General features: G+C 43.7%; 1 protein-coding gene across 1 annotated transcript; it reads left to right on the top strand.

The window, feature by feature from the left end:
* The first annotated feature begins 5646 nt into the window (after positions 1–5646).
* LOC139396800 (transcription factor MafG-like) lies at positions 5647–13431 on the top strand. Its single transcript, XM_071143718.1, has 2 exons — positions 5647–5714; positions 6335–13431. The coding sequence occupies exons 1-2, from the start codon at positions 5679–5681 to the stop codon at positions 6788–6790; spliced, it is 492 nt and encodes a 163-aa protein (XP_070999819.1). The 5' UTR covers positions 5647–5678; the 3' UTR covers positions 6791–13431.
* The last annotated feature ends 3990 nt before the right edge of the window (positions 13432–17421 follow it).

Raw genomic sequence — 17421 nt, 5'->3', positions numbered from 1 at the left:
TCAACACACAGAAGTATATATTTTTTTACTTGCATATTTAGCTAAAAGAAATCCAGGTTAGCAGGTAATATTAACCAGGTGAAATTGTGTCACTTCTCTTGCGTTCGTTGCACGCAGAGTCAGGGTATATGCAAAAGTTTGGGCCGCGTGGCTTGTTGCGAATTAATTTGCCAGAATTTTACGTAATTATGACATAACATTGAAGGTTGTACAATGTAACAGTAATATTTAGACTGATGGATGCCACCCGTTAGATAAAATACGGAACGGTTCCGTATTTCACTGAAATAATAAACGTTTTGTTTTCAAAATGATAGTTTTCCGGATTCGACCCTATTAATGACCAAAGGCTCGTATTTCTGTGTGTTATTATGTTATAATTAAGTCTATGATTTGATATTTGATAGAGCAGTCTGACTGAGCGGTGATAGGCAGCAGCAGGCTCGTAAGAATTCATTCAAACAGCAGCTCTTCGCAATGCTTCAAGCATTGAGCTGTTTATGACTTCAAGCCTATCAACTCCCGAGATTAGGCTGGTGTAACCGATGTGAAATGGCTAGCTAGTTAGCGGGGTGCGCGCTAATAGCATTTCAAACGTCACTCGCTCTGAGACTTGGAGTAGTTGTTCCCCTTGCTCTGCAAGGGCCGTGGTTTTTGTGGAGCGATGGGTAACGATGCTTTGAGGGTGGCTGTTGTCGATGTGTTCCTGGTTCGAGCCCAGGTAGGGGCGAGGAGAGGGACGGAAGCTATACTGTTACACTGGCAATACTAAAGTGCCTATAAGAACATCCAATAGTCAAAGGTATATGAAATACAAATGGTATAGAGAGAAATAGTCCTATAAATACTATATTAACTACAACCTTAAACCTCTTACCTTGGAATATTGAAGTCTCATGTAAAAGGAGCCACCAGCTTTCATATGTTCTCATGTTCTGAGCAAGGAACTTAAACGTTAGCTTTCTTACATAGCACATATTGCACTTTTACTTTCTTCTCCAACACTTAGTTTTTTCATTATTTAAACCAAATTGAACATGTTTCATTATTTTTTTGAGGCTAAATAGATGTATTTTTTATTGATGTATTATATTAAGTTAAAATAAGTGTTAATTCAGTATTGTTGTAATTGTCATTATTACAAATAAAAAATATTTAAAAATCGTCCGATTTAATCGGTAGCGGCTTTTTTTTGGTCCTCCAATAATCGGTATCGGCATTGAAAAATCATAATCGGTCGACCTCTAGATGACACCATAGGCCTTCTGACCAGACAGGATGCTTGTGCCAGCATACTTGGGTTCCAACATGTACGCTGCGGCGTGTATGGGCTTCAGGCAGAAGTCTTCACTCTTTTTGATGCATTTCAGATCTGCAGTTTCCTCTGCTTGGAGCAACAGTGAAGTGGGCTGGGCAGTACGGATTTATTCTCTTTCATCTGCAAGCAGAGTCTGAACATCCGACAGGATAGCATTGTCTTCCTCAATCCATGCAAAGGCTACAGCTATAGGTTTCGGGCTGCTACCACTCTCTCCCAAAATGCATCATCCAGGAGGTTCCTCTTGATGGGGCTGTCCATATTGGCAGACTGATATGGCCATTTCTTGGAGGGACTCCTTTCCCTCCAGGATACTGTAAAACACAATGACAACACCACCCCAACAGGTGTTGCTGGGCAGCTTCAATGTGGTGCTCTTATTCCTCTCACTTTGCTTGGTGAGGTAGATTGCTGATATAACTTGATGACCCTTCACATACCTAACCATTTCCTTGGATCTCTTGTAGAGTGTATCCATTGTGTTCAGTGCCATGATGTCCTTGAGGAGCAGATTCAATGCATTAGCAGCACAGCCAATGACTCCTCCACTTTAGACCAAGCAACCTTGTCTGTCACCAGTGCAAATACCTTCTGTGGTCCAAGGTCATTGATGACGGCCTTCAGCTCATCTGCAATGTAGAGACTGGTGTGTCTGTTGTCCCTTGTGTCTGTGCTCTTGTAGAATACTGGTTGAGAGGTGGAGGGGATGTAGTTAATTATTCCTTGCCCACAAACATTCGACCACCCATCAGAGATGATTGCAATACAGTCTGCTTTCTCTACGATTTGCTTGACCTTCACTTGAACTCTGTTGAACTCTGCATCCAGCAAATGAGTAGATAAAGCATGTCTGGTTGGAGGGGTGTATGCTGGGCGAAGAACATTCAGAAATCTCTTCCAATACACATTGCCTGTGGGCATCAGAGGTGAACCAGTTGCATCAAGCAAGACATTCATTAGCATTTCTCTGACTACATTTCTCCATTGAGTCAAAAAAACATATTTTTCCAGGAGGACCATAAGCTATTGCTATCGATAAGGTGCCTGATTCATAATTTTCACATTGAATAGAAGTAGAGGGACTTTTGTCAGAGGTCGCTTGTTGTGATTGCTGAGGGAACTTAATGCACTTGGCCAGATCATTCTGCATCTGTCACGACTCCCACCAAAGGTGGCTCCTCTTCCCGTTCGGGCGGCGCTCGGCGGTCGTCGTCACCGGTCTACTAGCTGCCACCGATCCCTTTTCCCTTTTCTGTTGGTTTTGTCTTATTAGTTACACCTGTTTCTTGTTTAGGTTTTATTTGGGCTATTTAAGCCGGTAAGGCCCGCCTGCTCTTTGTGCGGGCTTATTTGTCCTCTGTGTATGTTTGTGGTGGTGCGTTTCCCTTTGTTTTTCCTCCGGACGGGTTGGGTCCTGGTTTTGGGCCGGTCTCGTATGTGCGCCCGGTATTGGCGTGACCATTTTTCTCTGTGCCGGAATAAAACATTGTTCTCTACCTTGTTCTTCCTGCGCCTGACTCCGCACCCACTACACCTAAAGTGCGTTACAGCATATTTGTTGCTTTCTTCACATATGATTTGGCACAGTATTTGCAAATGTACTCATCTTTTCCTTCTACATTAGCTGCAGGGAAATGTCTCCACACATCAGAAGATGCCCGTGGCATTTTATCTGTAAAGATTAGAAAAAAAAGAGGAAAAAAACAACTACAATTCCATGTAGATAAATAGTTAAGCAGTTAGATAAAACATTTATCTTACAAAAGGAGTTGTTTAAAAATAAAATGTGTATGGAAACAGGTGAATTAACACTCCTCAGCAGGCTCAAGCAAGCTAAACCCCACATGGTAGCAAAAACTAGCTAGCAGAAATTGTTCACAAGTTAGAAATTATTTGAACACACATGGCTGTAGGCTACTATTTACTAGTTAACAAATAAATTATATATGTCATAAAATATTCACCCCATACAGTATTGTAATCAAAACTTACCAGAAAGCATTTAGTCCTCAGACAGTGTATTAGTATGGACGCAATAGCATCTTATTAGTGTGCAAGATATTGAGAATCAGCTGTACATGTGATGGAAGAATGCACTGTGCATGCAGAGGGTTGCAATTCCATTGAATTGGGGATAGTTTAACCAAAATATGCCACAAGATCTGGAATTGCCTTATGTGTATCCCACAAAAAGGTTCACTGTTATAAGCTGACTTGTAAAAAACATTCCAGGGCTTAACTTCCCATGGAAAATTTCCCGGAAAGTTTCCGACCCTTTGCAACCCTACTACAGGTAATATTCTGTTCCTATGGATTCCTGCTTTTCCTCTTTGTCTTCTATCTCTTCACCACCAGTAGGCTAGTACTCTCACCTTTGGCAGCGATTACTGCCTTGAGTCTTCTTGGATATGACGCTTGGCACACTTGTATTTGGAGAGTTTCTCCCATTTCTTCTCTTTCCCACGATTCGGACTAGTCTCCCAGTCCCTGCCGCTGAAAAACATCCGCACGGCACGATGCTACCACCGCCCATGCTTCAACATAGGGATTGTTTCTTCAGGTTTCTTTCAGACGTGAAACTTGCCGTTCAGGCCAAAGAGTGTAATCTTAGTTTCATCAGACCAGAGAATCTTGTTTCTCATGGTCTTGAGAGTCCTTTAGGTGCCTTTTGGCAAACCAAGCTGGATGTCCATATGCCTTTTACTGAGTGGTGGCTTCCGTCTGGCCACTCTACCATAAAGGCCTGATTTGGTGGAGTGCTGCAGAGATGGTGGACCTTTTTGGAAGGCTCTCCCATCTCCACAGAGGAACTCTGGAGCTCTGTCAGTGACCATTGGGTTCTTGGTCATGTCCCTGACAAAGGCCCATTTAAGAATGGAGGCCACGTTGTTCTTAGGGACCTTCAATGCTGCAGAAATGTTTCGGTACCCTTCCCCAGATCTGTGCCTCGATACAATCCTGTCTCGGAGCTCTACGGACAATTTCTTCGACCTCATTGCTTGGTTTTGGATCTGACATGCACTGTTAACATGGGACCTTATATAGACAGGTGTGTGCCTTTCCAAATCCTGTCTGATCATTTAATCATTTAAATTGACCACAGATGGATTCCAATCAAGTTGTAGAAACATCAATGATGATAAATGGATACAGGATGCACCTGGCCTCAATTTCGAGTATCATAGCAAAGGGTCTGAATACTTACGTAAATAAGGTATTTCTGTTTTTTAATTTAAAAAAGAGTTGCAAACAATTCTAAAAACCTGTTTTCGCTTTGGCATTATGGGGTATTTTGTGTAGATTGAGGATTTTTTAAATATTTTTTATCCAGTTTAGAATAAGGCTGTAATGTAACAAAATGTTGAAAAAGTCAAGGAGCCTGAATACTTTCAGAATGCACTGTATGTGTGTGTGATGGGATGTATAGACACTGGATAGAATATATATTTTATTTGAAGAATACGTAGGTTAGAATAGAATATGTACAGCAATAGTTGAATAGGATGGACTTGACTAGAATACAGTTTCCCTCCCCAGTCATCTTTTATTCATCAGTCACCAAACGGGGATGGACTACCTGAACTTGTCGAATAATAAACACTTGTCTTTTACATGTGTTTTAAACATTTTCCCCAGACTGAGTTCTTTCTAAAGTGTGTGTGTGTGTGTGTGTGTGTGTGTGTGTGTGTGTGTGTGTGTGTGTGTGTGTGTGTGTGTGTGTGTGTGTGTGTGTGTGTGTGTGTGTGTGTGTGTGTGGTGTGTACAGTGAGTGTGTGTGTGTGTGTGTTAGAGCTGTTTGTCTGAGGTATTAGTCTGAGGTACATACAGTAGGATGGGGACTTTTTCAGTTGAGGTGTTTCCTGCCTGGTGGCTGCTCGTTGAGGAAGTTCCTCGCTGATGGTTTGTTTTCTAATAAATCAAAGTGACAGTCGCTACTGCTGTAGTTGTGCCAAACCGTCAAATGCCAACTGTCCTTTAGTTCACAGCTGCACAAATGATTGGCCTGCCTGTTACTGATTGGCCTGCCTGTTACTTTTAGAGGAAGAGCTGAAGTCTCTGCTCCATCTCTGAAAACGAATGGCTCCGTCACAATTTTCCTTTCCTCTATTCTGCACAATCTCCTCGATTCTTTCTCAACCGTATTAGAGAATTTCCAAGGTCCCTCCTCAATGACCTTTTCCTCCATTGGATTCTGAGTTTGAGGAACAGATCTTTTTGATCACCTTTCCTGTTCTTCTCATGTTCTTCTCTATTTGACGTGAAACCTCACTGTTCTTCTCCTCTGGCTATATGGATTCTTATTGAAGTTCTTCTCTTCCACAGACCAACAAGTGGTGTCGTTGGAAGCGGCTCTCGTGGCATGACTACTACAAACAAGGGAAACAAAGCCTTGAAGGTAAACTAACCAAAGAAGTACATAGACCCCTACCTTAACCTTTGTCTCTCTTACCTTTTCTCCCCACACTGACAGTGTGTTCTTCTTACCATCTGTACTCTAGTCATACTTGTCATCACTCCTCTTCCTCCTTCTCCCTCTTTGTCCCCCCTTCCTCCTCCTCCTGACCACATCCCCTCCCTTTCCCCTGCTCTTTGTCCCCCCTTCCTCCTCCTCCTGACCACATCCCCTCCCTTTCCCCTGCTCTTTGTCCCCCCTTCCTCCTCCTCCTGACCACATCCCCTCCCTTTCCCCTGCTCTTTGTCTCCCCTTCCTCCTCCTCCTGACCACATCTCCTCCCTTTCCCCTGCTCTTTGTCCCCCCTTCCTCCTCCTCCTGACCACATCCCCTCCCTTTCCCCTGCTCTTTGTCCCCCTTCCTCCTCCTCCTCCTGACCACATCTCCTCCCTTTCCCCTGCTCTTTGACCACATCCCCTCCCTTTCCCCTGCTCTTTGGACCACATTGAAAATAACTGCTGTATAATGCTTTCATGAGTTATCCTCTGGGCTTTGTATTTTTTACTGAAAAATGTTTTACCTCCAAAATGAATCAAATCACCCCCCCTTCACTTCCCTCTCAGGTGAAGAAGGAGCCAGGGGAGAATGGGACCAGCCTCACGGACGACGAACTGGTGACCATGTCTGTCCGGGAGCTCAACGCTCACCTCCGCGGCCTCACCAAGGACGAAATCCTGCAGCTCAAGCAGCGGCGGCGCACCCTGAAGAACCGTGGCTACGCCGCCAGCTGCCGCGTCAAGCGGGTCACCCAGAAGGAGGAGCTAGAGAAGCAGAAGACAGCGCTGCAGCTGGAGGTGGACAAGCTGGCCACAGAGAACGCCACCATGAAGGTGGAGCTGGACTCGCTGCGCTCCAAGTACGAGGCCCTGCAGAGCTTCGCCAGGACTGTGGCGCGCAGCCCGGCTGTAGCCTTAACCCCAGGGGGTCGGGGGGTCATGGGGCCCCTGGTCCCTGGGAAGGTGGCCACGGCCACCAGCGTCATCACCATCATCAAGTCCAAGACGGGAGCCAGGTCGTAGTATCGGGGCTGGGCTGCGTGGAGAGTTATCAGACTAATGAAACAACGTGTACTATAGTCAGTGTATCATCATGGAGCACAGGATTAGTTCCCTTGTCTGTCTTTTGGGCCAGAACACACATCACAACCCCCCCAGACCTTTGTACCAGCTAGTAACACTCTTTCAATTGGCCAGCAGCAGAGGCCACACCAACCCTTATCAGACAGCCTTTAGTAGTATAAACCATACTTCCATTCTGCCTTGGCACTGTACAAGCAGAAATACATACACCAGAGGAGGCTGGTGGGAGGAGCTATAGGAGGACGGGCTCATTGTAATGGCTGGAATGGAATAAATAGAACGGTATCAAACACATATATGGAAACCACATGTTTGACTCTGTTCCATGAATTCTATTCCAGCCATTACAATGAGCCTCCGCTGGACTATACACATCCTTCCTCTATAGTGTATTTTCACATACTGATTCCAAAAGGTTAAAGGTCACGTGAGTCCAGGAAGGTCGTACGACGCAGCCCAATCCATAATTGATGTCACTCCATCTGGTGTTGGAAGTGGAGCTCTCGATGGAGTTGTGTGTTTTTGTACATGGTACTAAGTGTTTGAGTGTTTGTTTGTTTCCTACAGATGGCCCCTCTTTGAGTCTTTTCCGTCCCGACACAGGGTTGTGATGTGGAAATGCACTCTTTCATAACTACTAGCCACCAACAGTCTAGCCACACCCGGTTGGCATTATGCTTCAAGTTCTTAGCCCTCTCTCCGTATCACAAGTGGAGAAAGAGTGATTGCAGTTAGCAACAAGCCTGGGCCTGTTAGAATGCACTGACTATGAGAAGAGGGAAATGCACTGTATGGTATTGATGTCTTGTGAGCAACCTTCAGTAAGGACTAGTAACTCACCCATCAGACCAGTTCATGTGATTTTAGTTGGTAAAAAAAAACTAAACAGGAAATTCTGTTAAGTTGAGCATTTATTTAGGTTCAGGTCAGCCTGTCACAGAATTTGACCAACAGGAGATGCAATAATACACACATGCACTGACAAATAGGAAGTTACATAGTTTAATGTAAGTGGAATGAGTCGATCTGATCTGCAAAATAATACGATAGCCTACTTGGTATGGGATGATTATTATTATAATAATAATAGGTGTGATGTTGGAGTTGACAATGCCATTCCAGGATTACAAGATTGTTTCTTTCTCCAGTATCTGAGAAGCAGAATGTTTTTACAAGATCTTGTGATGATTATGCTTTGGGAGGACATTTTTTTTTTATCCTCAAAACATTTAAAACTCAATTTGTGCTCCATCGAGTAAATAAGTTGGAACTGTTTTGTAAATAAGTAGTTTTTTTTGTGCGTATGTAATAACATGTGAACTGGCTGGTCACATATTCCAAAATAATATTCACACAACAAGCTTTACTGTTTAGTTGTCAACGTGTGTGTATTCTAGAAGTCGTTGACTTAGAGTTCTTGATTTGTATTGATGCATAGACGAGCATCTGCCGTTGTTTATAGAAACACTGGAAAAGAAAACTTCAGACAAAAAAACCTGTGATATCCTTTTTGCAATTGTACCAAAAGTGGCTTACTATTGGAGGCTGGTAGCTTTTTCTAGTGACTAGGCGCGTACTGTGTGGGGTAGCGCGTGACGTGATGTGTATAAGTGACAGTTGGCAGTGTTGTTCACTGTATAGATGTCATGCCGTGGTATTTTCTATAGGAATCTGTAATAGAGATAATATAGCTGGTGTAAACATCATCTATTGTCTTCATCCATATTGGCATCTGTGATATCTCTTCCACTAGCTGTGATTCACAAATGTTTTTGTCATTGCGACGTTATTACTGTCGACGTTATTACTGTCGACCGAGCAGGCATAGGGGTAAGATAAGGCCCTTGGTTCATTTTGAATCCCCGTTAAGTGGCCCTCCTCCCCTCTCGTTGGTTTCAATCCCAGGGGAACATCACCTCTGATTTAGATTCAACTGTTATTGTCTTATCCATTTACCAAAGGGGACTACTTGCAATTTGCGAAGGGATAATAGCCTCACAATTGACTTTTTCAAAGACTAAGCAAAATCAAAATCTTTGACACTCTCTTACCGTATAGCCAAGCATTGTAAAAGTTCTCCTTGAATAAATAACTTCTTCTCATTCTAACTATGAGAAGGGAGGCTCAGCATGCAGCTTTATACAGGTGACTAATAACAGGTCATCTCCTGACTGTCAGGTTGTGTTCATGGTTTTTGTGAGGGTAAACATGCACTAATCTCCAGCTTGTTCTGCTCAGGAGAAAACAAGTTTGCCCTGAAAATAAACCATTGCAGCTCTGAGAAGAAGCTGTTAGGGATGGCACTTGTTGTTGATAGTCGCTCATTAACAATTTTTCTAAAAGGACTTTTTGTTCAGACACCAAATGAAGATCTGGAAGATCAACCTGCTGCCAGGAATGCTAATTACGGGCCAAGTGGTCACCCTGTCTTCTGACCCTGTAAGAGGGATTTATCAGTAATCAGTTTTACCTTTAAAAGGTGATAGTATCTATGTAATGACATGGGATATGTTCCGTATTTTACAACTTCATGTCACATGGTTCCTTGCCCTGAATATATCTATATGAGCCTGGAGAAACTGTATTCCATGGTTTGAATTTCTTTAAACAATAAACCAATATAAACTTCACCCAACTTGATCCTCTGCCAGCTAAAAATCTATGGGAGTGATGGGGGGCAAATGTTCAAAAAGTGATGCCAGAACACCTTTAAGTAATGTAAAAACCAATCATCACAGTTTCTCCTGGCTCATAGACGTCTATCAGGGTAAGGATACCACCAGCATTAAGTTGTGAATTACTGAACATATCCTTTTAAAACAGAGCAGCTGAGAGGAAAAGGTTAGGAAACAGAGATCTGAATATGTCCAAATGATCCAGGACCCAGACTGTTAGCCTGTAGCTAGAATAGTCCAGGAAGGCAGAAGGAACCCACAGCACTTGAAGTTGTATGGTAGGTAGACCTGAACAGGAGGAACCCACAACACTTGAAGTTGTATGGTAGGTAGACCTGAACAGGAGGAACCCACAGCACTTGAAGTTGTATGGTAGGTAGACCTGAACAGGAGGAACCCACAGCACTTGAAGTTGTATGGTAGGTAGACCTGAACAGGAGAGAATAGGTCTACACTCCAGTGTCTAATATGCTATTCCCCACACCTCTGAGCTCACATCTGATCAGGGGGCATCTGAAATTGACACTTCCCTGCATTACCAAAAGCAGTGCACTATATATGGAATAGGGTGCCATCAGACACAGCCCTAGTATATAGTGTATGTACGCTAAAACATCCTCACTATGTCTTCTGAACACACTTAGATATTTCCATTGACTAGAAGATAATCCATGGATATATATGACTCTTGACATTCCCCAGTTTGGGTGTTGTCGTTCTTGTTGCTGTGGCAGTCTTGTGGAGTGAACCTTATTGTGTCTTCACAATGTTAAAAAGGCATCCTGACCTATGACCTTTCTTGCATATGTACAGTGAGCACCATAATTCATTGGACAGTGACATTTTTTGTTTGTTATTTTGGTTCTGTACTCAAGCACTTTGAGTTTGAAAGGATACAATGACAATGAGGGTGAAGTGCAGACTGTCAGCTTTAATTTGTGGGTATTTTCATATATATTGGATGAACTGTTTAGAAATTATAGAAGCTTTGTACATAGTCAACCCCATTTTCGGGCATCAAAAAACATTGGGCAGTTTAACATGATGTAGAATAAAGTAATCATTGTTAATATTTCATCACATATCCTTTGCATGCAATGACTGCTTGAAGTCTGCGATGCATCGACATCCCCAGACGCTGGGTATCTTCCCTGGTGATGCTCGGCCAGGCCTGTACTGCAGCCATCTTCAGTTCCTGCTTGTTTCGGGGACTTATTGCCGTCAGTCTCCTCTTCTGCATGTTCAATGTGATTCAGATCCGGTGATTGACTCGGCCAGTCAAGGATTTTCCACTTTTTGGCCATCAATACCCCTTCTTTGCTCTAGCAATATGTTTAGGGTGATTGTCTTGTTGCATGATGAAGTGCCGTCCAATGAGTTTGGAGGCATTGGGATTTATCTGAGCAGATAAAATATTTCTGTAGACTTCAGAACTCATTGTTCTAATTCTGTCTGCAGTCACATTGTCGATGAAGCCTGTTCCACTGGCAGCCATACAGGCCCAAGCCATAACGCCCCCTCCACCATGTTTCACGGATGAGGTGGTATGCTTTGGATCATGGGCATGTCTTTTCTCTTCACTTTCCTCTTTCCATCACTCTGGTACATGTTCATCTTTGTCTCATCTGTCCACAATACTTTTTTTCCCCAGAACTCTTGGGGCTCTTTTAGATGCTTTTATTTAGCAAACTGTAATCTGGCCTTTGTGTTCTTCAGACTCATCAGTGGTTTGCATCTTGTAGTCTCTCTGTAGTCCTGCTGGTGTAGTCTTCTACGTATGGTAGACTGACTCATCTACACCTGCATCCAGGAGAATGTTTTTGATCTGTTGGGCTTTTGTCAGGGGGGTTTTCTTCACCATAGAGAGTATTCTCCGGTCATCCACTACAGTGGTCATCCTCAGACAACCGGGTCTTTTGACATAATTTAGTTCACCGGTTAATTTTTTTCTTGTTAATGATGAACCAAACGGTTGACTTGGGCATGCCCAGGGTTTTTGCAATGTTCCTGATTGTTTGATTTTCATTTCTGAGCCTTATGACGGCCAGCCTCATTTGCATGGACACTGCCCTCTTCCTCATGATGTCACACCCCAACAACAACCTCCAAAGGCAATAGCAAAGTCTACAATCAATACTATTCATCAACAGCTCTCCTGCATTCACTAACGACACCAATGAATACACCTGCCTAACGACACATCTGTGAAGCCAATTCAACAAACACTTGTACTACCTTAAAATGGGGGGACCATGTACAAAAGATGCTGTCATTTCTAAACGGTTTATCCGATATGTATGAAAATACCCTCAAATTAAAGCTGACAGTCTGCACTTCACCCTCATTCTATCCTTCCAAACTCAAAGTGCTAGAGTACAGAACCAAAATAACAAAAAAATGGTCACTGTCCAATGTGGTGCTCACTGTACATGTATCTCTTCTGGAGAGGGAGTCTCACACACACACACACACACACACACACACACACACACACACAGGTGTATAGTAGGTAGCTACTGTAGGTAGTGTTGACCGTCGTGAAAAAGTGACCCTTATACATATGCAAACTCAGTGGACAGGCGTGAGAGTAAAGCTAGAAGAGTAGTCTATATTGTTGTAATAGTGACTGTGGTCTAATGATTTTTATACCAACAGCTCTTGTGTTTTGGATTGGAATTCTTGTGGCGTTGTTCTTTTACCCCACACACACACCAAACTGCAGTTGGCCCTTAGTTTATGTTGGTTAAGGAGAATGAAAACCATGGGAACTGCTAGAGGGTACAACTGTTCAGATATAAATACATTGTGTAGAACAGATATGATTACCTGTCATGATAGAATTGGGAATTGTGTCAGATCCATTCGTTTATATTTGTATCTGCAACGTTGTTGAGCGTTCCACCCTCACTGGACACACCCCAGATGTTCACTCACTGTGATGCCCGTCTAAAGGGATTCTAGTCTAGGGGAAGTAGCCCAATGCCTGACTAACCCTTCTCTAACAGTAGACTTCCCCTGACAGAAACCCCTAAACCCGAACACTATGGAGTGATATTAGAACCAGCAGAAACTGAATGTGTTCACAAATTGAATTTCTGTTGTCACAAATATCACTCCATAGATTAGAAGACTGGTATTACCTGTCCTAAAGACTAAACCTACAGATATTATACAGTCTATAGATGTGTGATTATACAATCTGTAAAACAGGGCGGATGTTATGTCCTGAAGTAGAAGAAGTGACCAGGAACACAATCCTGAGTAACATAAGGGCCACTTGCAATTTCTGTTGTCATTTGTGGTTTGATTAGTTTGGTTCCTACCATGCTGCTAATTCAATCATTACTGCTCATTGTCTCCTGAAACTCTATTTGTTTGTCTTTGTTCGTTGAATGTGTATCTGATATTGATCTTAAAAACACTGGAATTAATTTGTTCTGCAGCGGATCTCGTTTTTACTTAGTTATGGCTTTTTGTTTAAAAGCCAGTTGTATTGGAGAGGATGAATAACTTATCAGCACTTGTGTGACGGTTTGCTAGCTCTAGTAGAGATATGTAGGCTTTTTTGAATCAAATTATGCTTGGTGAACATTTGACTGTGCAGGTATTTCTCACTCGAGTATAGGTCTATGTTTCAAAGGTATTTAGTCTGAAAATAAAGCTGTTGGAAGTGTCTGAATGGTATATCAAGTTATTATGAACTGTTTTTGTTATTTTTCTGTATGGGTTGTAATAAGATATTGCAGTACTTTGTATGGAAAACAGAGAATAGTTACAATTAACTATTTGTAAATTATTGTACTTTTTTGCAATCTGTAGATAAGTAATATGATGTATTCATATATAATGACTGTGGTTTTAACCGTGGTTCTCTGAAATGTCTAAGTTATTGATGTGTGTGTGTATATATAGTATGTTTGTTGATACAGCTTACTTTATTTTCTATATGACCAATAAAAAGGTTTTGAAAAGGACTATTAGATGTGACCCTCTCTTCCTGTGGTGGCCCATTCAGACACTGTTGAAATGTTGAAATGAGGTTTCGTCATATTTTTCTGTGGCGTCATTGACCCACTTTGATGCTAGTAAAAATAAACTGACGGGGAAGGCTTTTTGCTGTCCAGGGTGGCTTTTCAGGAGGCGGAGATCATTTAGATGGCACAATTTACTTCTTTTTTTTTGTGATCCAAAAAAAGCCGTCGGGCGGGCGACCCAGTTTGACTAACCTCGGCGGACATATTTTTGGCCCAACACGACTAAAACATGAGAGTCATGAAGGATGTGCGGTGTGCCTAGCTGTCCTAGATTAGGAAGAGTAGTGAGTTAGTCATCCCCTGTCCCTCGGGGCCTCCTGGGTCCCTCAGTGTTAACACATGGTTCATCACATCAGACATCACCCATCACATGAATGTCTATACCTTGACTCACATTCAGAACATATTTTATGTGGGGAACCTGGTTAGCAAAGAACTAATGGTTCTGTCTAGAGTCTAGACTAATACATTTTCCCCACTAGGCTACTGAGCTGAACCAAACTGAGCAGAGCTGTTGGTATTGCGCTGGCCTGGTTACACATCCATCCACTGTAGTTGTGGGAACTGTGATGTAAAGCACAGTGAAAGGTACATATCCACACCAGCACAGTGTGGTTGGGGTCAGGAAGATGGTGCCAACAGGGTGTAACTGTCATGTGTAACCCTGCATTGCTTCTTTGTACAACCATTCCCTCCTATCAGCTCATACAGGTCTCTCTGTCCTCATCAGATGCTTCTCTCCCCCCCTCCCCTGATGGCTGCCCAGACGGTCTCTCTGTCCTCATCAGATGCTTCACCCCCCCCCCCCTCCCCCCTCCCCTGATGGCTGCCCCAGGCGGTCTCTCTGTCCTCATCACCCCCACCCTCCCCCCCTCCCCTGATGGCTGCCCAGACGGTCTCTCTGTCCTCATCACCCCCCCTCCCCTGATGGCTGCCCCAGGCGGTCTCTCTGTCCTCATCACCCCCACCCTCCCCCCCTCCCCTGATGGCTGCCCAGACGGTCTCTCTGTCCTCATCACCCCCCCTCCCCTGATGGCTGCCCCAGACGGTCTCTCTGTCCTCATCACCCCCCCCCCCCCCCCTCCCCTGATGGCTGCCCCAAACGGGCTCTATGGCCTCTGAAGACTTGATTAATTTGACGGGTTGGGTTAAAGTGATCTGGTGGGCAATCTAGGACACTTGTGTAGCAGGTGCACTGTCCTAGATCCTAAACCCGCCTGATGCCCGCTGCCACCAACCACACAATTAATGTTACCATCATCCCCATGAGCCGTGGTGTTAATTTACCACCATGCCCGACTCTGCCAAAGCTTATCATGCCGCTTCCTCCAAATGTCATCGTTTTAGAGGACAAATCTATAAAAAATAGTTATTATCAGAGTTGCCCATAAACAGCAAACTACACGGAACAAAAATATAAACGTAACATGTAACGTGTTGGTCCCATGTTTCATGAGCTGAAATAAAAGATCCCAGAAATGTTCCATGCACACAAAAAGCTTATTTCTCTGAAAAGTTGTGCACACATTTGTTTATATCCCTGTTAGTGAGAATTTATCCTTTGCCAAGATAATTCATCCACTTGATAGGTGTGGCATATCAAGAAACTGATTAAAAAGCATGATCATTACACAGGTGCACCTTGTGCTGGGAACAATAAAAAGCCACAGATGTCTCCAGTCTTGAGGGAGCGTGCAATTGGCACGCTGACAGCAGGAAGGTCCACCAGAGCTGTTGTCAGAGAATTCAAAGTTTATTTCTTTACCATAAGCTGCCTCCAAAGTCATTTTAGAGAATTTGGCAGTATGTCCAACCGGCCTCACAACCTCAGACCACGTGTAACCACGCTAGCCCAGGACCTCCACATCCAGCTGCTTCACCTGTGGCATCGTCCGAGGGGGTGGGGGGTAATAAAGCCCTTTTGTGGGGAAAAACTCATTTGGATTGGCTGGGCCTGGCTCCCCAGTGGGTGAGCCTATGCCCTGCCAGGCCCACCCATGGCTGCACCTCTGCCCAGTCATATGAAATCCATAGATTAGGGCCTAACGCATTTATTTAAATTGACTGATTTCCTTATGTGAACTGTTACTCAGTAAAATGTTTGAAATTGTTGCATGTTGCGTTTATATTTTAGGTTAATATACATTGAATAATACAAGCTCTTTGAATGTTCTTTCACTGGTATCCACTCACTTATTTTGGTAATGTGCTGCATGACTGATAGCTGCACAAAACATCAGCAGTCCAGGCAGTAGACAGTACTTCAAGCCCCATGGTGTCTGGTTCTGCTCTTGGGGGTGGTGGTAGCCTTGAGGTTCGAGTGGGTTGCCGGTGCAAACCGAATGCCAGTGCAATCCAGATTTTTTTTTTAGGGAGGGCTGTGGCTGGAGCTGTGCTACTCCCTAGCTTGTCGTGTTCGGTGTGTAATGTGTTGTGTATTGTGTCAGCAATACCTTTATCATTGCAAATGGATATCATGGAAAATATATAGTCTAATCTATATGCAGCAGTCAAAAACTATGGACAATTTAGGTTTTCATAATGTGTTGTGTTAATAAAGGCAAGGACAAATCGATGTATTATTTAATGTGCTTACTGAACACAATATGTTCAAGTAATCTACATTCTACTCTGAGTACCTACATAGTGTGATAGCATGTGTACAATATACGGTGGAGCTTTGCTCCCTCTGCTGGACATGGATAGGTAGTGCAGAGAGGGAGAGGGAAATTATTGCATGTTGAAGCAGTACCCACTGAGTGGACAACATATTTGGCGCTCTTTCCATGACATAGACTGACCAGGTTAAAGCCTTATTGATGTCACTTGTTAAATCCACTTCAACCAGTGTAGATGGAAGGGAGGAGACAGGTTAAAGGAGTATTTTTAAGCCTTGAGACAATTGAGACATGGATTGTGTATGTGTGCCATTCAGAGGGTGAATGAGCAAGACAAAATATTTAAGTGCCTTTGAACTGGCTATGGTAGTAGGTGCCAGGCACACCAGTTTGTGTCAAGAACTGCAATGCTGCTGCTGTTTTTCACGCTCAACAGTTTCCCATGCGTACCAAGAATTGTTAACTACCCAAAGGACATCCAGTCAACTTGACACAACTGTGAGAGACAGTGGAGTCAACATGGGCCCCGTGGAACGCTTTTAACACCTTGTAGAGTGCTCCGATGAATTGAGGCTGTTCTGAGGGCAAAAGGAGGGGGTTGCAACTCAACATTAGGAAGGTGTTCCCCATGGATTACAGGCAACATTCGCACTGAGCTAAAGGGTGGAGCTGCCACTTTCAAGGTGCGGGACTCTATCCCGGAAACTTACAAGAATTCCTGCTATGCCCTGCGACGAACCATCAAACAGGCAAAGTGTCAATACAGGGCTAAGATTGAACCATACTACACTGGCTCCGATGCTCGTCTTATGTGGCAGGGCTTGCAAACTATTATAGACTACAAAGGGAAACACAGCCTCGAGCTGCCCAGTGACACAAGCCTACCAGACGAGCTAAATCACTTCTATGCTCGCTTCGAGGCAAGCAACACTGAGGCATGCACGAGCGCATCAGCTGTTCCGGACAACTGTGTGATCACACTCACCGTAGCCGACATGAGTAAGAACTTTAAACAGGTCAACATACACAAGGCTGCGGGGCCAGATGGATTACCAGGACGTGTGCTCCGGGCATGGGCTGACCAACTGGCAGGTGTCTTCACTGACATTTTCAACATGTCCCTGATTGAGTCTGTAATACCAACATGTTTCAAGCAGACCACCATAGTCCCTGTGCCCAAGAACACAAAGGCAACCTGCCTAAATGACTACAGACCCATATCACTCATATCATCACCATTATCC

The sequence above is a fragment of the Oncorhynchus clarkii genome, unplaced genomic scaffold (assembly GCF_045791955.1).
Source record: "Oncorhynchus clarkii lewisi isolate Uvic-CL-2024 unplaced genomic scaffold, UVic_Ocla_1.0 unplaced_contig_13587_pilon_pilon, whole genome shotgun sequence".
Taxonomy (NCBI): domain Eukaryota; kingdom Metazoa; phylum Chordata; class Actinopteri; order Salmoniformes; family Salmonidae; genus Oncorhynchus; species Oncorhynchus clarkii.
The sequence above is the reverse complement of the archived record's forward strand: the minus strand, read 5'-3'. Positions and strand labels throughout refer to the sequence as shown.